The sequence below is a fragment of the Linepithema humile genome, chromosome 3, assembly GCF_040581485.1.
Source record: "Linepithema humile isolate Giens D197 chromosome 3, Lhum_UNIL_v1.0, whole genome shotgun sequence".
Classification (NCBI taxonomy): Eukaryota; Metazoa; Arthropoda; class Insecta; order Hymenoptera; family Formicidae; genus Linepithema; species Linepithema humile.
In genome coordinates this window covers 19,792,073-19,815,417 of record NC_090130.1, presented here as the reverse complement: position 1 = coordinate 19,815,417, position 23,345 = coordinate 19,792,073, and the positions used below count along the sequence as shown (strand labels likewise).

Genomic DNA, 23,345 nt, shown 5'->3' with positions numbered 1-23,345 from the left:
CGAATTAACATATTTAGGCCATATAATATCAGATAAGGGAGTTAAACCTAACCCAGAAAAAATAAAAGCAATCGAGCAATATCCAGTTCCTAAAAATCATAAACAAGTAAAACAATTTTTAGGACTTGTAGGGTACTATCGTAGGTTTATTAAAAATTTCAGCAAAATTACAGAACCATTTACTTCGCTCCTCAGAAAAAATGTACCATTTAAATGGGAAATAAGGCAACAAATTAATTATGAAAAACTAAAACAGTTACTATCGAGAGAACCTATTTTACAATATCCAGATTTTGATAAAGAATTTTTATTAACTACTGATGCAAGCGATGAAGGAATAGGTGCAATCTTATCACAAGGTGAAATAGGCAGCGATCTTCCCATTGGTTACGCTTCACGAACATTAAATAAAGCAGAAAGAAATTACGACACAACGGAAAAAGAACTTTTAGCTATTGTCTGGGCAGTGAAACATTTTCGACCTTACTTGTACGGTAAACCATTTAAAATTATCACGGATCACAAGCCGTTAACTTGGCTCTTTAATGTTAAAGATCCATCATCCCGACTAATGCGCTGGCGATTAAAATTAGAAGAATATAATTATAAAGTCGTATACAAAGAAGGAAAACTAAATACAAATGCAGATGCACTCTCTAGAAATCCGCAAATAATGACCTTTCAGATACAAGCTTCAGGTAGTAGCGATGCGAATTTGAGCTATAGCTTATTTTTACAACACGCACTAAATGATTCATTGTGGGAAACAGATAATATAATCCCTCAAATTTCAGGTAGCATAAAAGGTCTTTTAGTGAAAGAAGTAAACTCTTCTCCTAAAATTAAAATTTCTCTTTCTAAAAACGGTAATAAAGCGGAAGACATAACGTTCACACCGGAAAATATTAAAATTAAGAAAAAGAAGCATCTAATCGAAATAAATCTCGTTACACGCGAAAATAAAAATACCCCAATAAATATGGAAGATATTTTTAATTGCTTAATTAAACTAAAAGAATATGTAATTGCACATAACCAAACGATAATTTCGATAGCATAGGAGACGCTAATAATAAAATAAAAATAACTCAAATGATAAAATATATATTTAAAGATACACCAATTAAAGTATATCTATTAGAATCGTTAACACGAGAAATTATTGATCCAATAATAAAACAAAATATTTTAACAGAACTACATAATTCAGCGATCGGAGGTCACAAAGGCGTAACAAAAACTTTAAAACGAATACAACAATACTACTCATGGGATGGTATGAAACAAGACGTAAAAAATTATATAAAAGCTTGCCATGATTGTCAAAAACGAAAATTAGTTAGAGTAAAAACAAGAGCACTCATGTTAATTACTGACACTCCAAGTGAGGCATTTGAAAAGGTAGCGATCGACATTGTGGGTCCTTTGCCGGAAACAGAGGAAGGACATAAATACATCTTAACCACACAGGATCAATTAACGAAATTCTGCACTTATCCATTGCTAGACACAAACAGTACGACTATAGCTGATAAAATCGTTAATAAATATATTTATACCTATGGTTCACCTAAAGAATTGTTGTCCGATCAAGGTAGTAACATTTCAGGAGAGTTAATGAAAGGAATTGCAAAGATCTTTAAAATCAAACAGGTAAAAACAAGCGTTTACCACCCTCAGTCAAATGGAGCATTAGAGCGCTCACATCACGTATTAGCTGAATACCTTAAACCATATATTAATCAAAATCAAAATAATTGGGATTCATTTCTAGATGCCGCTATGTTCTCTTATAATACCGCTTATCACGAAGGAACAAAAATATCTCCGTACGAACTAGTATTTGGACGAAAACCGCGACTTCCTTCCGTACTTGTAGAACCGAGACAAGGAATCACTCATGAGGAATTTCTCGCAGATTTAACGAATAGATTGAATTACTTAAGAAAAAACGCTAAGAATAATTTACAAAAGGCTAAAGAGTCAGCAAAAGAATATTACGATAAGAAAATGAAACCATTAGTTTTAGATCCGGGAGAATACGTTTATGTATTACACGAAACGGTCAGAACAGGCAGTAAAAAATTGTCTGATCAATACGACGGACCATTCCAAATTACACGTAGACTGAACGATGTAAATTATGAAATTAAGAGGCAAACGCAATCAAATCTTGCATGTCAATAAATTAAAACGCGCATATTTTCCTTTACAGAATGTTGATGTCGATGATGACTAGTTCAGAGTCTTTTGAAGCCTTTACTAACCAACCACTAACGAGACTGGCAGGAGTCTATTTTGAAAACTTAGGCGACCTTCTTATTTTTAGAGACCACTGGAAGTTTATTAGTTATGTAAATCTTGCGCCATTGAAAGAAAAAGAAAAAATATTGAAATTTTACGCGGAGAAAATCGAAATCTTATGTTACAGCAGATACCATATGTACGGAAACAATATAACATGTTCAGGACTACAAGAATTAGAACGTATTAAACGAAGATTAATAACATTAAAAACAGAGCGAGAAACTATCAACGACATGGTAGGACGATTTGATGACGAAATCCGTTTCAACAACCGCGGAGCGAGAGTCAAACGTGGTGTATTTGACTTTGTAGGACAAATTTCGAAAATTTTATTTGGCACACTAGATTCATCCGATGCTAATTACTATAACGAACAAATAGATCTCGTCTATAACAATTCAAAACAGCTAACAGAATTATACAAAAAACAAATCAGCATTATGCGATCCACGATTAATCAGTTTAGTCTTGCCTTTGCAGAAAATAAACATAAATTTGAGGAAATTGATTTTAATTTGTATAAACTTAACGACGAAATTTATAAAAACACGGGAAAATTAAACGCATTACAATTAAACACCGAAACAAATTCATATTTGTTAGAATGTGCCGAATTGATGTTAGAATATGAACTAGATTTAACAATACTTACCGATGCTATATTACTAGCGCGCCGAGGATTACTCCATCCGAAAATACTTACACCTAGAGAATTATTTAATAATTTAAAAGATTCACATTATATGACAAACAACAAAAGATTACCTGTAACTTTAGACCCTAGCCAACTTAATAACCTAATCGATGCTAGCGATTTAAGTATATTTTATAAAAATCATAGGTTAGTTTACATTTTCGAAATTCCATTAATCGAACAAAATGATTTCATATTATACCATATGATTCCATTACCGATCAAACAGAACGAAGAAAACGTTTACGCATTCATAAACCCGCTACACTCGTACATAGGACTCAGAACTGACAAACAATTGTATACACACTTAACCGATCGAGATATCACAAAATGTAAAAAGATTAACGACGCAATGATTTGCAAACAAACGGACCTATTGTACCAGATTTCGACCGTCCATACTTGCGAATCGGAACTACTGAAATCCGCTAGATTAGAAAACATATTGAAAGAATGCGATATCCGTGTAATGAAAATTCATAATACTGTCTGGTATCAATTACAATCTGCGAACTCGTGGCTTTATACTGCGCCGCGGGAGGAGACCCTTCACATTTTATGTAAAGACGACAAGCCGCGTCAAACACAACTACTTTTGACTGGTTTAGTTAAACTATCCCCGGAATGTGATGCCATTTCAGATAATGTTTTATTACATACCCAAACTATAAGCATAATCGATACCATTGACAAAGATTTTATTCCTAACGTTAATCTTAGTACAAACAAACTATGCGAAGATATCAAGGAAAGTAATGTTAATATTTCAAAGCTTCAATTGTTAAACATTGGTAAAACACCTCACTTAGATATCAATTTGTTAAAAACAGCTAGTTCTAGTTTGGACGAATTATATAAAGAAGCAAATGAGATAGGCAAACATCACCGAACTAAAACCTTATATGAAAAGACCTTGAGTTGGTTTTATTATATATTATATACTATGATAGGATTAGTTATTATCTATATAACGGTAAAATGTTCATTGATTAGTACGTTCGTTCATATTTTTAAATTATGTTGTATACCTAAGGAAGGCTGCGTTCAGTATTTTAACAACTGTTTTAATAATAATATAACCACTCGTAGTGCTCATCCGACAGCTACGCAACGCGAAGTTACCTTTATATCGGTACCGACCGACAGCGAAGAATCCCTTCGTATCGAAAGAGAGGGACATGGAACAAATAACGAGATCCGACGTTCTCGCTCTCGTAGTAATCGATTGTCAAGACTTGAACGCGTGTAAGACAAAACACAACTATTGTATCGTTTTAAGGAAATTTAACATTGCGAATTAATGACATAGTATAAGAGCCTATACATGTGTATGTTAGAGTATAAGACTACGTTATACCTCATTGTTTAGAACATCGTTGAATATTAATTTTTCTGATCATTGTAATACTAGATTAAGTTACTGCGTTAATTTAGAAATAAGATCTTAAATGTATTTTTCTACTTCGAGAAAGATCTTCATTCCTAAGGGGGGAGATGTTACGTGCCGCAACTTATAGTTTCTTATATTACTCTTTTTTTATTCGAACCTTTGAACCTTTTTTATCTTTACTCCTTCTTGATCCTAAACACATGACCCTTCGATGACTGCAATAAACATAAACGCTGTCCCTATGCCTAACGCATATTTTCCTTTTGACAAAACCGCTTCCTTCCAATAAACATTCCGCCGCTACGATTTTCCTACAGCACCTTAAACGAAGATCATTCTCGCCAGTTCAGTTCTCGATCAAAGCTCAAACCAGCAACACCGAATAAAGACTTTTTCCACAAACGTGTCCCGACTTATTCTAAATAATCTATTACGTAGCTATACGCTCGTAACAGCAGGCACATGCAGGCACATACAGATACGTACATCATGCGCAAGTGCATATAGGTATGCATATACAGGCACGTACTTTTACGAACAGACACATTCATAAACATACATATTGCACTTATGTATGAAATATTGAGACCGCTGAATGTCGTTTTTGTATTAATCGACAGAATTATTACTATATTAATAATATATATTGCAGAAAGTCCAGATTTGCAATAGATGTAGGATTAAGCTTAAGTCGTAAAAAATGGACCAATTATTATGATTTTTTACAGGTTTGTTTAATTGCTCAATTTCTTGTGGCTTAAAGCTTACTCATTGTCGATACAGTTTAAAGTCACAAGAAATTGAACAATTAAACAAATCTGTAAAAAATAATAAAGTTTGGTCTCTTTTTTAGGAGTTTTTTAAGCTTCCTACATCTATTGTAAATCTGGACTTTTTGCAATATATATAATTAATATAGTAATAATTTTGTCGATTAATACAAAAACGGCATTCAACGGTCTCAATATTTCATATATAAGTGCAATATGTATGTTTATGGATGTGCCTGTACTTAAATGTACGTGCCTGTATATGCCTGCGCATGCCTATATACTATCACATGTACGTATCTGTATGTGCCTGCATGTACCTGCATGTGTGTAGTCTTCGGTAGAGGTCTCGTTATTACTTAAATGTTCTGATAATAAAGAATTTTAATATATAATATGTATGTTCTTGTAAAATTTTCCGACAGGGTGCATTATGTGTGTTCCTCGAACTATGTGTATAAAACCAAAACTCGCGGTAGAAAAGTAAAGTATAGCGATGGATTTAGATATTCCGCAAGTATTACGATAAAAAAATTAATTTTATATACTAATATATTTTTCTTTTATATTATGCCATATATAAATGGTTTTGTTATATTCTTACATATATAATGTGCATAATAAATGTAATGATTCTCTTTAATTCAAATTATATTTTTTAAAATTACTCTTTATAACCTATACATATTTCAAGGTTAAACATCTAAAAACATACAGATATCATATAAAACAATGATCGCAATTGTAACTTATTTTTATTTTAAATTTGTTTTATTTTTTAAATGATAAAAATCTATTAGAAACAATACTTACAAATATTAATACAAATAAACCTTATGTAAAAATAAATTCTGCAAAGAAATATAATACTGATATAAAAACTGAAAACATTAACTTTGAAAAAACTAATAATTCTAACAGAGAATGTAATTCTAAGAATCATATCAATGTAGCTGTTTATTATGGTAAATGTGCATATAATATAAATATTTTCATATAAGTTTCAACTATTATAAACATAAGTAGTATATAATAACTTGTAATATTTCTAGGTAATACTAGTGCAATGGTAAACTGTGGTAATATGAGTGAAATTAACAATGAGACTGCTATTTTTACTAAAAGTCATGATTATGGGAAAAATATTGATAAGTCTACATTATCAGATAAAAGAAGTGATAAGAACGTTGAAACTAATATCGAATTCTCAGAGACTGATTGTCAAAAAGAAATGATTATTTTTACTACCTCTACTAGTACGAACACACACACATACTTATTTACAACTTCTGAATTGCGAAATTTAATAAATGTTATAATGTGTGAAATATAATTTATTTTTTCAGGAAGTATTAATGAAACAGGTAACTGTGATGATACAAATAGAAATAAAAAGACTGATAACTCTAAGAAATGTAATTCTGAGAATCCAATTGACGTAACTATATCTAATGGTAAATGCACATTAATTATAAATATTTTTATGATACAATTATTGTAACATTAACATAAATAGTAATCTCTTATTATATTTCTAGATAATACTAGCGCAATAGTAAGCTGTAATAATATGAGTGAAATTAATAATGAGACTGCTATCTCTACTAAAAGTCATGATTATAGAAAAGATATTGAGTCCGCATCTTCAATGTTAGATGAAAAAAGTTCTAAAAACACTGAAACTAGTGTTATGTCCTTAGAAACTGATTGTCAGAAGGAAATGACAGTTTTTACCTTCACTAAGAACATTATTATTTACGAAAACTTCTCAATTGCGGAATTCAGTAAATGTTTTGATGAAATTTAATTTATTTATTCAGGAAATATTAACGAAACCGATAGTTGTGAGGGTGCAATGCGAATGAAAAGACTGATAATTCTAAAAGACAATGTAATTCTAAAATCATATTGATACAGCCTTGTCTTATGGTAAATATGCATGCAAATATTTTCATATAAGTTTCAATTATTATAAACATAAATAATAAATATAAATAGTATATAATAACTTGTAATATATATATTTCTAGGTAATACTAGTGCAATGGTAAGCTGTGATAATATGAGTGAAATTAACAATAAGACTACTATTTCTATCAAAAGTTATGACTATGGGAAAAATATTGATAAGTCTACATTATCAGATATTAAAAGTTGTGAGATATACGATGCAAATATAAAGGCTTGTATTCATAATGCAAAAAATCGGCCTGAGAAATTCATACTTGCATCATAGTTACTCATTTTGTTAATGTTTCCAGAACAAATATAATAAATTTTTTCGTTTCTCGATTAACAGATTAAGTACGTAAAATAATTTTCAGTAATAGTTTATGAATATAATACAGACAGAATCATAAAATGTCTTTGGAACTATCAGCTATTACAACAAGTAATCCGCATTGTTTCTACTACTCTTATAATATATAATTTGTCATAAAATAGGCTAGTTGTGAAAATTTCAAATGTTCTAAAATAACTTATAATAAATATGCAAAATCGACGCAAATTGGCTGTTTTATTATTTATTGTAATAAACATAAAATATTTATATGGACAATAGTATTACAAACAATTTCTCATCAAAATAAAAAAATTTAGTTTTGTTTGTTTCAAAATAGGCCTTTTAAGGTTTAGTTTCTCTCACTTCATTATATAAACTGTAATATAAATAAACTTGCTTTTATTTACATGAAGTCATTTAATCAACCTAATTCCTAAAATCTTAGTTTTTCTTACCCATATACATCATCCGGATTCAAAACGTTAATACATAAAGAAAAAATTGTAACATTTATTAAAAACTTTGGTTTTATGATAGAAATGCTTGTAGTATTTATGTTAGATTTTAAGGAAAAATAACAAAGTAGTTTTTACTTTTATTAATGTGTTCTATTATTTATCTTATCAAAGAAAGTTGAAATTACTACAAGCATTTCTATCATAAATATACCTCACACATATATAAAAAATCGTATCCATAATTATATTCTATCTATATATAAAAACATGTTACATTTTTTCTAATTCAAATTATATTCCGGATAAATTAAACTTTTCATAACAGATATGTATGATCTCTTATTTCAAGATTAAAAATATTTAGAAACACATATATATCATAAAAAAAAAGATAAATACAAGTTTTTCCTTTTGACAATCAGTCTCCAAGAACTTCAAATTAATGTCAATTTTAGCACTTTTTCCATCTGACAATAGAAATGAAAATTTATCGATGTTTTTCTCATAATCATGTTATTAATTGCACGCAGGTCAACACAGATGATCATTGCATTAGTATTGCCTAAAAATATAACAAGAGATTGCTATTCAGGTTTGGATTATAATAATTAACAATAATATAATGATAATAATTTAGTTACAGAAATACTTGGAAAATGAATTTGTACTTACTATAAGATACAGCTACATCAATATGTTTCTTAGAATTACATTATTTCTTTGAGTTATTAATCTCTTCATTTATATTTGCATCATCACAGTTACTCATTTTGTTAATATTTTCTGAATAAATATAATAAATTTCATTATAACATTGATTAAATTCCACAATTGAAAAGGTTTTGTAAATACTTATATGTACTTTAGAATAAAGATGTCATTTTCTTTATATCACTTACATATAACAATTTTAAATATCTCACATATTGTTAACGCTGCATGTGTATTTGGCCATTTCAAATGATGGCGCCTTTGTTTTGTTATATGTTTTCGGCTAAACCACATGTATTTAGGATTTTTTAGTTCCGAAAGAGACCATGGTGGGTGGCGCTCTCTCTGCGTCTTATTGACTTTACTTTGACCTTTTCATGGTCTTTTCGGCATCGTTATATTCTTCTGTACTGAAGTTAATAAAAAGTCAGTATTTTTCAAAGAAATCATTTTTCCGTTCATTTGTCAACGTTCACACATAGTTCACCAAGCAATCCGCGTTCACTTACGCTAAGCACAAGCAATCATTGCAAACATTGGTCCTTCGAGCCAGATGCATGTTTTTTCCGGCATCCATTACAGACATCGAGTACATACAGGTTATCAAAAAACAAGACAATTTTCTTTATCAAACATTACCACAGGGTAAGCAGCCTACACATAGGCCTAAATAATTTTTGAAAATTCTTCAGTATAACAACACCACAAGGTATGAAATCTATAGTCTTTTATTAGCATATAACATCTTTATCTCTTTCTCTGTTCAATCGCCATATTACGTTTACGCCACAAGGTCCGTTATAACAAGCATATTTTACAAAACGATTTTTGATACATTGTTGCACAAGAAGCATGGAGTCGATATCATTATCAGAAGCTAAAACCAAACGAAAGACCATTAAATCATCGCTAACTCGTCACAAGAACGCACTAGAGAATTTTGATGTAACACAAGATTCACGACATGACATCACTGAACGCAAAAAGAGATTATCTGATTTATGGGATCTATTTACATACATTTATATACAATGTACAATCACGAATAGAATTACTTGAAAACCAAGAGCCATCTACTTCAAACAACGATGAGCTTCTCATTCAACAAGAACAGCATAGAACAAATTTCGAGTCTACATATTTCAGTTTAATGTCACGCTGTGAATCTTTTTTTGAATATTTTAGTCAGCTTGATGCTCAAGCGTCAAGAACCCATGAAAATGTTGTACGTGGTCCTACACCCAGGAAATCACGAGTTAGATTGCCTAAAATTGAGCTTCCAGTGTTTTTAGATTCCTATGATGATTGGTATTCTTATCAGGATGTATTTGAAAAATTGATACATAACAATGAGAGTTTAACAGACATTGAAAAATTCCACTATTTGAGATCATCTCTCAAGGACAAGGCAGCTGAAATTATAAAATCAATTGAAACCACGACTGATAATTATAACGATGCTTGGGCAGCTGTCAAGGAGCGTTTCGATAACAAACGTTGGATAATACACAAACACATCAGAGCCATCTTTGACATTCCAACACTGTCCAAGGAAAATCATGGTCATTTACGTGAGCTATTGGACACTATTTTAAAACACTTGCGTGCTCTCAAGGCTTTAAAAAGACCTACAGATGCGTGGGATGATTTGATCATTCACATCATTGTCTCAAAACTTGATCCAACAACGGGTAAAGCGTGGGAAACTAGCATTCCTGATAAGGACATTTCAGATTTAAAATCATTAATCAACTTTCTTTCTAAACGATGTCAGGCACTTGAAACAATCGCTGGCAAACAGTCAATCAATCAATCCAACAACTCTTCGAAATTCTCGTACAAATCAAAGAGCACTTTGGTTGCAAATCTTTCCACATCCAACTTAGCTTGCGCACAATGTAAAGAAAATCATCCTTTATATTTTTGTGAAGCTTTTCTCAAATTGCCAATAGAGAAAAGAATTTCTCTTGTCAAAAGAGCTTACTTGTGCATTAATTGTTTAAGATCAAGTTCACATACTGCTAAAGATTGCAATTCAAGTGTTTGTCGCAAATGCAACAAAAAACATAATACATTGTTGCATTTATCAAATTTAGTAGACAAAATTAAAACGGCTAATTCCGACGAATCATCCTCCTCTTCTACAAAGGAAGCACAATCAATTGTCACTCAATGTACATCGACTCATCGTTCTTTGGGCGTCATACTTTCAACAGCTATTGTACACGTATTTGATTCAAAAAATCAAATTTATTCTTGCCGCGTACTATTAGACAGTGGATCCCAATCAAATTTCATAACACAAAAATTTGCAGACAAATTACAGCTTAAAGAACGATCAATCGATATTTCCATTTCTGGTGTAGTTCAGGGAATCATTCAAGCCAAAACAATGATCAACGTTTGCATTAAGTCACGTTTTAATAGTTTCAGTGGGAATATAGATTGTATAGTTTTACCTAAAATTACTCAAAGATTACCGCAGGTGATAATCTCAAAGCAACAATTAGAAATACCTAAAAATTTAAAGTTGGCTGATCCTAATTTTAACGTGCCTGCGAATATTGATATGTTGATCGGTGCGGAATTATTTTGGACACTCATTTGCGTCGGTCAAATTAGATCTTCCCGAACTCAGCCAACTTTACAGAAGACTCTTTTAGGATGGATCGTATCTGGTCCAACGACGAGCACTCTTTCGGAGTCACAAAGATCAACTACCAATTTTTTGGCTGTAACAGAACAATTGAATCAAACACTCTGCCAATTTTGGGAAATCGAGCATTTAGAAACATTTCCGAAAGGATCACCAGAAGAACAAATTTGTGAACGTCTTTTCACGGATACGACACGACGCAACAATGAAGGTCGTTTTGTAGTTCAATTGCCAATCAAGACCGACAAATTCACCAATCTTGGAAATTCCGAGGAAATTGCCATCAGTCGTTTTAAGTCTTTAGAAAGACGGCTTACAAGATCACCAAAGATATATGCAGAATACAAATCATTTATGCAGGAATATCTACAACTAGGTCACATGCGTGAAATTACCGACTTTAAATCAACTAACAAGACTTATTATTTGCCACATCACGCTGTGTACAAAGAGACAAGTACCACGACCAAATTAAGAGTCGTTTTTGATGGCTCGTGCAAATCGTCTACTGGCATTTCACTAAATGACTTATTGATGGTCGGTCCCACAATCCAGGATGATTTATTTTCAATATTAACGAGATTCCGCACAGTCAAATTCGCCGTAACGGCTGATATAAACAAAATGTACAGACAAGTCTTGGTCGATTGCAATCAAACTTCACTTCAACGTATTGTGTGGAGAAATTCAAGCAGTGAGCCAATTCGAACGTTTGAATTGCTCACTGTCACATATGGCACAGCCTCTGCACCATTTTTGGCCATTCGATCTCTCAGAAAGCTTGCAGAAGATAACATCGTCAATTATCCAATTGGGTCCAAGGCAGTTCTAAATGATTTTTACGTTGACGATTTAGTGACTGGAGCAAATACTTTACAGGAATCATTGACTATCAAAAAGGAAACTCACAACTATTAATGGAAGGCGGATTCCGTTTACGAAAATGGGCCTCCAATGACCCAGCACTTCGTGATAATCAGGCCTCATGCTCTCAGAAGGAGTTTATCCTATCCTCCGACAAAGAATGTGAATCACGAACGTTAGGCCTAATCTGGGATTGTAAGTGCGATCACTTCAAGTTTTCCAGCATCTTGAATCTTCCACCGTTGGTAACACCTACTAAAAGAAGCATACTTTCAAGAATATCTTTGATTTTTGACCCTCTCGGACTTCTTGGACCAGCCACAGTTACTGCTAAAATCATCATGCAAGATCTTTGGCGCCTCAAAGTGGATTGGGATGAATCATTGCCGTTAAATATCAATACCAAATGGAAACAATACAAATCTGAGTTGCCAGCTTTAAGAGAGATAACTATTCCTCGACGTGCTATCATCCTCAAAGAACACATCAGTCTACAACTTCACGGATTTGCTGACGCTAGCGAGTCAGCCTATGGGGCATGTATCTATTTACGCGCCACCGATATTGATGGAATGCATTCTTGTAGACTACTTTGTTCAAAAAATCGTATAGCACCATTAAAAAGTTTATCCATTCCACGTCTTGAGTTGTGCGCAGCTCTGTTATTAGCACAGCTTACCGACAAAGTCATGAAGTGTCTAAAGATCACAATAAACTCAATTCATCTGTGGACTGACTCCACCATAGTTTTGGCCTGGCTGCAGTCAGTTTCTCGCACCTGGACTCCATTTGTCGCTAACCGTGTTGGTGAAATCCAACAATTGACTGCTATACAAGATTGGCACCACGTCAGTAGTCAAGACAATCCTGCTGATCTTCTTTCCAGAGGTGTACCACCAGCCTCATTATCTCAATCACAGTTTTGGTGGACGGGACCATCATGGTTAATTCGTGATAAAAACGAATGGCCTCAAACTCCAATCGTTATCAAGCAACAAGATATTCCAGAATTTAAGTCCGTCTCCATCTCTACAGTCATCACTCAAAATCCATGGGATATTTTCGAACGATATTCAAGTTTCATGAAACTTCTCAGAGTAGTAGCATATACATGTCGTTTTATCAACAAATTAAAGCAGAAGGTCAAACCTTCCAAAGATTTTTCGTCGATTACTAACACAAATCTCCATATCTTGCCTGAAGAGATAAATCATGCCACTCAAGTTCTAGTTAAATTAGTGCAAAGATCACACTTTTCCAGAGAGCTGAATATACTTTCAAATCAACAAAATCTCAACAAAAACAGTCCTATACTACGATTAAATCCATTTATTGACAAAGCTGGAATCTTAAGAGTCGGTGGTCGCCTCAACTTATCGAACCTTTCATTCAGTACCAAACATCCAATGCTGCTTCCAGGGCATCATTCGCTGGCACGTCTTATCGTTAGACATGAACATGAAAGACATTTCCATGCTGGCCCCCAGGCTACACTAGCCGCTGTACGTCAAAACTTCTGGTTGATTTCGGCCAGAGATGTTCGACAAATCACTCGCAAGTGCACAATTTGCTTCCGGAGCGCTCCAAAAACAGCATCGACACTCATGGGAGATCTTCCCAAGGCCAGAATCACAGTTCCTACACGAGTCTTTGAAAAATGCGGGATTGATTATGCTGGCCCGTTTTACTACAAAAATGGATAAAAAAAAACAGCCAAATTATTAAAGTGCTACATGGCAATCTTTGTCTGTTTTGTAACCACTGCTGTTCACATTGAATTAGCAACAGACTTGTCCAGTCAAGCATTTTTAGATGTTTTAAAACGCTTCATTTCTAGAAGAGGATACCCTACAGATATCCATTCTGACAACGGTTTAAATTTTGTCGGCGCTGAACGAGAACTAATGGAACTATTCAAATCTCAAGATAACCAACGACAAATTAATCATTTTATGGCTACCAAGGGAATTAATTGGCATTTTATAACACCTAGAGCGCCTCATCATGGTGGTCTGTGGGAGGCAGCTGTCAAGGGAACTAAACGTCATCTTTATCGGATAACCAAAGAAGCTCATTTAAAATATCAAGAATTGGAAACCTTGTTGATCCAGATTGAAGCAATTTTAAATTCTCAACCGCTGACGCCATTGTTTTCTGATCCTTCTGACATGACACCATTAACTCCCGGACAATTTTAATCGGGAGTCCATTGACTTCTCTTCCGGAACCATCGTTGGAAACAGTTCCTATTAATCGTCTCTCACGCTGGCAACGCATCGAACAGATGCGACAACACTTCTGGCAAAGATGGGTCAAAGAATATCTGCATCAGTGGCAGCAACGAACTAAGTGGATGATCCAAAATACTTTATTACGTGTCGGACAGATCGTCCTCCTAAAAGAGGATAACACTCCTCCATTATTATGGCCTATGGCCAAAATAATAGAAACATACCCGGGAAACGATGGTATCATTCGCACCGTCACTGTGCTTACAAAGAAGGGCACTTATAAACAACCTGTAACACGACTGTGCCTATTTCCTTTCGAAAATAATTAACCTATATCGTCTATTTATTTTGTTTATCTTCTAGCAACTAAGTTAAAATTATTTTATTCATCTTTATCTCATACATCAATAATGTCGTTCTAACATTTAACTAATAAGCAGTTCTGTAATATTAAGTTTAGTGTATTACCAACACCTCTGTCGCCTTGACTTTACTGTAAAAACCTCACCATGTCATCGCGTTGAAAGCTGATGCTTTCAAGGGGGGCGGTTTGTTAACGCTGCATGTGTATTTGGCCATTTCAAATGATGGCGCCTTTGTTTTGTTATATGTTTTCGGCTAGACCACATGTATTTAGGATTTTTTAGTTCCGAAAGAGACCATGGTGTGGCGCTCTCTCTGCGTCTTATTGACTTTACTTTGACCTTTTCATGGTCTTTTTGGCATCGTTATATTCTTCTGTACTGAAGTTAATAAAAAGTCAGTATTTTTCAAAGAAATCATTTTTCCGTTCATTTGTCAACGTTCACACATAGTTCACCAAGCAATCCGCGTTCACTTACGCTAAGCACAAGCAATCATCGCAAACACATATATATAAAAAATTGCCCCTATAATAATATTTTATCTATATACACAACACATGTTGCATATTTTTTTCTAATTCAAATTATATTCTGAATAAAACAATCTTTCATAACAGATATATACCTTTCATTCAAAGCTAAAAAAAGTACTAAAAAAACACATATCACGTAAAAACTACGATCACAAGAATCCATTGAAGTGCTTAGAAGTTGGTGTATATTTAACGCATAGTAAAGATTTAAAGATTTTTTTTAGACTTAATATCTTCTGTCTCGATATAATCTTACATTTCTTTCACTTTTACGTAAGATTTATTTATATGAATATTTGTAACAATATTTGCACATATTGTTTCTAAGAGATTTTTATTTTATAAAAATTCATAAAAAAAGTTTAAAATAAAATTAAAACTATATTTTATATTTTACAGATAGTTGTTTTATGATATGTGTATGTATATTTTTTGATATTCTTTTGACCTTATAATTAGAAATAGTATGTATCTGTTATCAAAGTTATTTCAGAATATTATTTGAATTAAGAAAAATATATAACATTTTTTGTATGTTTTATATAGACAAAATATAATTTACTTAGACTATGGCGAAACTATTATTCATATTACTGTCAAAAAAATTCTTCTTATCTTGCGTCTTATAGTAAATACACATAAAAATTTATATAGTCAGATTTTAAAGCACATGTATTATTTTTATTTCATAAAAAATTTAATAAAAAAATCAATAGATAAAAAAAATTACGGCTGGTCTTTTTCCTCTGGTTCCGTCTTTTCCTCGTCAGACTCCTTAAACATCAAAATCTTTGTATTGTGCCTCAGTGTTACTGCTTTCTCCCATATAATTATTTTCTTTGTCAGAAGATTCATCCTCAATTATATGTTGATGAAGAAAAAGCGACTTCTGTTGCACTTCTTGACTCGTAGACGTAGCCATTCTTTCAAAATCTAATTAAAAACAAAAGCTTGATTTTCTAAATTCAAGTTTTATTAACGGACTCATGGGTCATTTTCGTCCACCACTAATTTGAATAAGACAAGTAGGAAGCAAAAACTGCATGCATTTTTCTTATTGTACGGAAATTTTTTCATAAGGCAAAAATGAGGAAACATGTTTACATTTTTTAAGATGTTTGTCCATCAATTCGAATAAGAGAGGTGTAGTAGATCCTGGATTATAATTTCCAAACTTAAAAAAGCAGACTCGTCTTTGGATTGTGCAACTTGATTGCTTTGTACAATGTTTCCGACCTGTTAGCAGAAATCTTGATACTCTTGTTCTTTATGCTATTTGAGACCAACAGGCTTGGTAGTAGTTATACTATGGGGGTTCTAACCCAGGGGCAATGAGGGGGGTGCGGGTGAAGAGGGGAAGAGGGGTATCAGATAACAGTGGAGGGGGTAATGACGTCATCGTTTTGGAGGAGAGGGGGTAATTTAGGAGTGGTGGGGGGTATCAGATAACAATAATTCCTGGAAGTGGGGGATTTCCGGGATTCCCGGAAGAGATAAGATAAGGATTGTTAATACAAACATGAGTCGTCGAGAGATAAAGATTCCTGGAAGAGATAGGGATTCCGAGAACTGTTTAGATCCTTTGGTTTTTCTCTGCGCATCAAAGTGGAGCGCCATGTTGTCGGAATGTATCATTGTTAAAGGATTCCGAGAACTGTTTAGATCCTTTGGTTTTTCTCTGCGCATCAAAGTGGAGCGCCATGTTGTCGGAATGCATCATCGCAATGTTTATAGTATGCAGGTTCGTGCAGGTTTACGGATTGCATCATCGCTGTATTTTAGAACAAAAGCCCATAGCAACAGGCAGCCACGTCAGCATTTTCGGCGCCATGTTGTCAGATTTCAATTTTGTATACAACAAGCGGGTATATAAAGCGAGTGAAAAAGAATAGGAACCATCAGTCGTTCGAAATCATTGAGAAAATTACTAGTTCGCTGTGACGTTTACTAGCAACAATGTTTTGCACCATGTCAACCGTGAAGTAAGTTGTTTTTTTAGCTACATCTTTAAACTTAATTGTTATACTTTTAAACTCACAATTTATTTTTTTTTTCATAGAAAACATAAAAGTAATATGTCAAAGATGGAAAAAGAATCATCTAGGATCTTGGTTAGAAGATACCCGTTGACAAAAACCAGTTACAAATATCTCGACATCGGAATCAACGTCTCAACGTCGAGCCGTGTGGAAATCGCTCTCGGTGACAACCATGGTAAGGAGCTACGTCTATCATACGACGTATGGAAAGAACTCATGAATCAACGGGACATCATCACCAGCTTCTTTAAGAACGATGTGGACGAAGCACCGTCTCAGACCGTTGGACACTGCACGTTAAGTTTTGGAAAAATGAACAACCTAAAAGTAATGCGCCTGGCAACATCAGCGTTATGTTTAATCATGTCAAACCGAACCGTGTGTAACATGTTTGCACTTGAATATTGCGTAGACTGTATCAATCATTCGTTGAACAACATCACCGGTACGGTTGATGTCAAGTTCGCACACTTTTCAGAAATCGCGAGGAATGCGAAGGACCCCGATCACGTGGCGATTCGCAAAAGCGATTTATTCGATAAGAATAATATAATTGATTGTGAACTGGTGACTCAGGTCTTTGCGGAGTTGTAACAATACATATTAATAAATATTATTTCAACTGTAATTAAAATTTTTTATTATTTTTCCGTGTCATCTTATCCGCTATACCGACTTATCCTACAACGCGCGCATCAAAGTAGAGCGCCTGTTTAAATTGCGTCATCATGTTTGGAGGAGAGGGGGTAAATTCGGAGTGGTGGGGATATCATATTACAATAATTCTCGGAAAAGAAAAAATAAGGATTGTTTATACAAATTGTAGGCAGCGCCATGTTGTCAGAATGCATCATCGTTATGCTTATAGTTAGTGCCGTGTGCAACAAACGGGTATATAAAGCGAGTGAGAAAAAAAACGACTAATCACAGTTGTTCAAAATGGAGAAGGAGCGCGATCTTACCGTACGAGCAGCGAATATCAAAACGACGGGAGAGTTCCTTCCATGGGACTACGAGTGCAACGAGTACCTCGATTCTCTCAAGGAACAATGTCGCAAGAGGCAACGCACCGGAGTAGTCAACTCTCTGGTGGCGCAAATTGCGCGTCTGGAGGGTGTGAGGGACGCCCTGCACGAGCGTTTCGTGCCCGTCGGTGCCGGATACGGTGGATACGAGAAAAAGGGCTACACGTGGAAGGAGATCGAGACGGCGTTTAGGAACCGTGTGCTGACGGGTGTGGTTGTCAATCAAAACTATATAGATCCACACGAGTTTTTGAAAAACGTGAGAAATATGGTTATCGAGCGGATCCAGGGCGTCATGGTGGAACACAACAGCGTCAAGATTAACACCGCGTTCAACGGGGAATTCGTCGCGGGCGACAAGATTGCCGTGAAGACCATCGCCACCAAAAATTGCGAGTTGTTTCCCACATTCGATCTCAACGAGTGGTACACGCGGCACGTGGAGGATGATATTCTGGCGGCTCTGGAGGAGTTTCAGGAACGCGATAGCGGATGGGCGTTGTCGCGTATCCTGAATCTCACCGTCAATGTGAACAAGTTCAATCCTCTGCACGCGGGATGCCACATCGAGTTATCGCGGAAAATTATGCTAAAAAGAGCGGTGGTCAACGTGCAATCGACGGACAATGCGTGTTTCGCGTGGGCAGTCGTCGCCGCTCTATATCCAGCGGAAAAACATCCGGAAAGAACGATAGAATACCCACATTACTCGACGGTGCTGAATCTGTGCGACATCGAGTTCCCCGTGACGCTGTCACAAATATCAAAGTTCGAGAAACTAAACGCCATCTCCGTCAACGTCTTTACCACCCAAGACTCCAAAATCGTCCCTCTGCGGCTCGCCGACGACAAAAAGGAGAAGCACGTCAACCTGCTATACGTGCGTAAAAACAACGATGCACACTTTGCGTGCATAAAGAACCTGCCGCGGTTGGTGAGCTCACAACTGAGCATGCACAAATGTAAAAAGTACATTTGCGATCGGTAAGTAAAAAAAAAAAAAAAAAAAAAAAAAGATGCGTATAAAATAAATCAATATTTTTTATTTATAGTTTTAATCAAATAAATTATTACAGGTGTCTACACTACTTTTATATACGGGAGAAGTTGTCAGTCCACAGCGTCGACTGCGGGAAAATGAACGACTGCGCCGTCGTTCTCCCCAGCGAGGACGACAAGTGGCTGACGTTCCGGAATTACAATCGGAAGGAGCGGGTTCCGTTTGTAGTGTACGCCGATCTCGAATGTACGCTCGAGAAAAAGGAGGATCAGGACGGTACTACTTACGCCTACCAACATCACAGAGCCTTTAGCGTAGGATATTATGTAAGTTGCGCTTACGATAATTCGCTCTCTAGTTATAAGTCATATCGCGGTGAGGATTGCACAGCGTGGTTCGTCAACGAACTGCACGATTTGACGCACCGCGTGAAAGTGATCCGCACCACCGTCGTCCCCATGGCGGATCTTACGCGGGAGGAATCGGAGGAATTCCGTAGCGCCGTAACGTGTCACGTGTGCGAGAAACCCTTAACAGCGGACGACACGCGGGTGCGCGATCATTGTCATCTGACCGGGCGTTACCGCGGTGCCGCGCACTCGTCGTGCAATCTAAATTACATAGACTCCGACGTTATCCCGGTGATATTTCACAATTTATCCGGTTACGACGCGCATTTCATTATTAAAGACGTTGCCAATGCTTTCGAAGGCAACGTCGAATTGTTGCCGCTGACGAAAGAGCGTTACATTTCATTTACAAAAAATGTTAAAGATACCATGGATCAAAAATCAAAATTGTGTATAAAATTACGGTTTATTGATTCGTTTAAATTTCTCAGTACGAGTCTCGACAAATTGGCATCTTATTTAACTGTGGATGAATTAAAAATTTCACGATCGGAATTCAAACATTTATCCGCGGAAAATTTCAATCTGCTTACTCGGAAAGGCGTGTTTCCCTACGAGTACGTCGACAGCGTCGACAAGCTCCGGGACACAAGCCTGCCATCGCGCGAATCGTTTTACAGCTCGCTCACCGGAGAAACGGTATCCGAGAGCGATTACGCGCACGCGACAAACGTCTGGCAAACTTTTTCGATCGAAGATCTAGGCCAATACAGCGATTTGTATTTGAAAACAGACGTTCTTTTGTTGGCGGATATTTTCGAAAATTTTCGAAACATGTCTATAAAGAGTTACGGTTTAGATCCCGCTCATTATTACACTCTACCGGGATACACGTGGGACGCTATGTTGAAGTACACGCGTGTAAAATTCGAGTTGCTCACGGACATCGATATGGTACTGTTTGTCGAGCGCGGTATACGCGGTGGTCTCAGCCAATGCTCCAACCGATACGCCGCCGCCAACAACAAATACATGCCATCCTACGACCCATCGGAACCGTCATCGTACCTAATGTACTATGATGTAAACAATTTGTACGGGTGGGCGATGTGTCAACCGTTGCCCTACGCCAAATTTCGATGGGTCGATGATGTCGCGAGCTTTGACGTAATGTCCGTTGCATCCGATTCGGCTACCGGTTACGTGCTGGAAGTCGATCTCGAGTATCCGGTGAATCTTCACGACGCGCACGCCGACCTGCCGTTCTGCCCGACGTGCGATAAGCCGCCCGGCAAGCGGGAGTTCAAGTTACTTGCAACGCTGTACGATAAGCAGCGTTATGTCATCCACTATCGTAATCTGCAACAATGCGTGCGACATGGTCTGCGAATTGCAAAGATTCACCGCGTACTGCAATTCGCGCAATCTCCGTGGCTCCGCGGATACATAGAACTGAATACACAGTTTCGGACACGGGCGAAAAATGATTTCGAAAAAAATTTGTACAAATTGATGAACAACGCCGTTTTCGGCAAAACCATGGAGAATGTGCGAAATCACACGGATGTCCGGCTCGTTACACAGTGGGATGGTCGGTACGGAGCGGAGGCTATGATCGCGAAACCGAATTTCCACAGCCGAAGCGTGTTCTCGGAGGATCTGATCGCCGTAGAGTTGCGAAAACTCGAAGTGAACTTCGACAAGCCGATCTACGTGGGTATGTGCATCCTCGACATATCCAAGACCTGCTTGTACGAGTTCCACTACGAGTACATGGCGCCTTTCTACCGCGACAATTGCAAAATTATGTATACCGATACCGACAGTCTGATATACCTTCTGCACTGCGAGGACGCGTATCGGGATATGAAACGCGATATATCCAAATTCGACACGAGCGACTACTCCGAGGACAACGTTTACGGTATGCCGCGCGCCAACAAGAAAGTACCCGGTCTGATGAAAGACGAGAACAACGGCGCGATCATGACGGAATTTGTCGGACTGAGAGCGAAGATGTACGCGTTGAGAGTCACCGGTCAAAAAGACACCAAAAAGGTTAAAGGTGTAAAAAAGAGTGTAGTCGCTAGAACGATAACGTTCGACGATTACACTCGGTGTCTCAACGCCGAAATCGAGCTGACGCGGCGTCAATCGTGCATCCGCTCAAAGATGCACGAGGTGTACACCGTGTCGGAGTCGAAGCTCGCGCTCAGTCCGTACGACGATAAGCGGCACGTCGTATCCGGTTCCACCGACACTCTACCATGGGGACATCGCGAGATACATTTGTAAATAATGTGTAGTAATTTATATAGTTTAATATTTTATGTATTATTATCGTTGTTAGTTTTAAATGTATATATTGTAACATATTGTAGTAGTAATAAAGAACACCATTGTATATATGTATAATAGTTTATTATAATACAATGTAAAATATACACAGTTTATTACAATACATCGTCTTTATTTATCCAAGAGTTGTGCGAATTGTCGAATCCCAACCACTTTACAAACACCTTGTCGTCCTTTCGACGCAACACCTTCTCCACGAGATAAACGTCGGGTTGAGCGGTCTTGAGCAATTCGTGCTCGTAAAAACCTCCCGCGACCGGATCTCCGCGGTAATCTTTAATCAGATACGTCACAGGATTGGTACGTTGCACCGCGGCGATCTTAAACACCTCCGTCGACCAATTCGGCGTGTATCCTTTCTCGAATACAGTTTTGAATTTGCTCACGCGCACCGGATCACCCACCCTGAATTTCGCCGGCGCGGCAATTTTTATTCTACTGTACACGGTGCTCAAGAGTCCCTTTGCGATCTCGGGAGTGACATCGATCGGGCGCATACCGATCGTACGATGTTTACGACCGTTGTATTCCGAGACCAATCGCGGTAAATCGTCGATCCACTTGTACGATCCCGCGAGCGTGAAAAACTTCCACATTTCGTTCTTCAACGTGCGATTCAATCGTTCCACCACCGAAGCCTTCATGACCGAGTATGTCGAATAATGATTGATGCCGTGTTTCTTGACAAGATTTTGGAAATCTCTGTTGTAAAATTCTTTTCCACGGTCGGTCTGCAAATTTTTCGGAATTCTCTCCCTAAATATCGCGGAAAATGCTTTGGACGTTTCGATTCCACCTTTGGTCTTTAAGGGCACGGCCCACGCGTACTTGCTCAACACATCGATAACGGTTAGAATATAGTTGTAACCGCCGTTGGATCGCGAGTACGGTCTCATCTCGACAATGTCAGCCTGCCACAAATCATCGTATCCTTTCACGACGACTGGCCGACGCGTAAAGTTTCTTCTCGCCGGTGCGTGGAGCTCGTCCACGAGCGATCTCCTCTCCAGGCTCATTGCGATTCGTTTTGCTTCTTCTTCATCGCCTCATCGTAGTATTTGATGAAATTTTTTCTCACAGTTCTACGAAGATTGTGAATCTCTCGCTCGACAAGACTCTTCGTCTCTCGCTCGCGATCGACGAGTTTTCCATCGAGTAGCGCCACACTCTCGTCGAGGAGACCTCTCAGATCGTGAATCTGGCGTTCCAACGTCACGTATCTGGTCTCGATGTAATCGTCGTGGTCTCTCTTCCAGGTCCGCTCGGTATTCTCCGAATCTTCGAGTCGCGAAAGTACTTCTCGCTTA

At 36.6% G+C, this 23,345-nt stretch overlaps 6 protein-coding genes across 6 annotated transcripts; all 6 read left to right on the top strand.

The window, feature by feature from the left end:
* Positions 1 to 2,153: 2,153 nt before the first annotated feature.
* On the top strand, positions 2,154 to 4,831 carry LOC136999045 (uncharacterized). The gene has a single exon (XM_067352444.1). The coding sequence runs from the start codon at positions 2,217 to 2,219 to the stop codon at positions 4,251 to 4,253; it is 2,037 nt and encodes a 678-aa protein (XP_067208545.1). The 5' UTR covers positions 2,154 to 2,216; the 3' UTR covers positions 4,254 to 4,831.
* A 4,750-nt stretch (positions 4,832 to 9,581) lies between these two features.
* LOC105669076 (uncharacterized) lies at positions 9,582 to 12,191 on the top strand. The gene has a single exon (XM_012361822.2). It carries the CDS (start codon positions 9,582 to 9,584, stop codon positions 12,189 to 12,191), a length of 2,610 nt encoding a protein of 869 aa, XP_012217245.1.
* Positions 12,191 to 13,840, top strand: LOC105669077 (uncharacterized). The gene has a single exon (XM_012361823.1). The coding sequence runs from the start codon at positions 12,191 to 12,193 to the stop codon at positions 13,838 to 13,840; it is 1,650 nt and encodes a 549-aa protein (XP_012217246.1).
* A 30-nt stretch (positions 13,841 to 13,870) lies between these two features.
* Positions 13,871 to 14,335, top strand: LOC136999039 (uncharacterized). The gene has a single exon (XM_067352435.1). The coding sequence runs from the start codon at positions 13,871 to 13,873 to the stop codon at positions 14,333 to 14,335; it is 465 nt and encodes a 154-aa protein (XP_067208536.1).
* Positions 14,336 to 16,576: 2,241 nt separating this feature from the next.
* LOC136999128 (uncharacterized) lies at positions 16,577 to 19,450 on the top strand. The gene has a single exon (XM_067352691.1). It carries the CDS (start codon positions 18,245 to 18,247, stop codon positions 19,316 to 19,318), a length of 1,074 nt encoding a protein of 357 aa, XP_067208792.1. The 5' UTR covers positions 16,577 to 18,244; the 3' UTR covers positions 19,319 to 19,450.
* Positions 19,451 to 19,467: 17 nt separating this feature from the next.
* On the top strand, positions 19,468 to 21,975 carry LOC136999038 (uncharacterized). The gene is made up of 2 exons (XM_067352434.1): positions 19,468 to 20,144; positions 20,361 to 21,975. Exons 1-2 carry the CDS (start codon positions 19,468 to 19,470, stop codon positions 21,973 to 21,975), a joined length of 2,292 nt encoding a protein of 763 aa, XP_067208535.1.
* Positions 21,976 to 23,345: the final 1,370 nt, after the last annotated feature.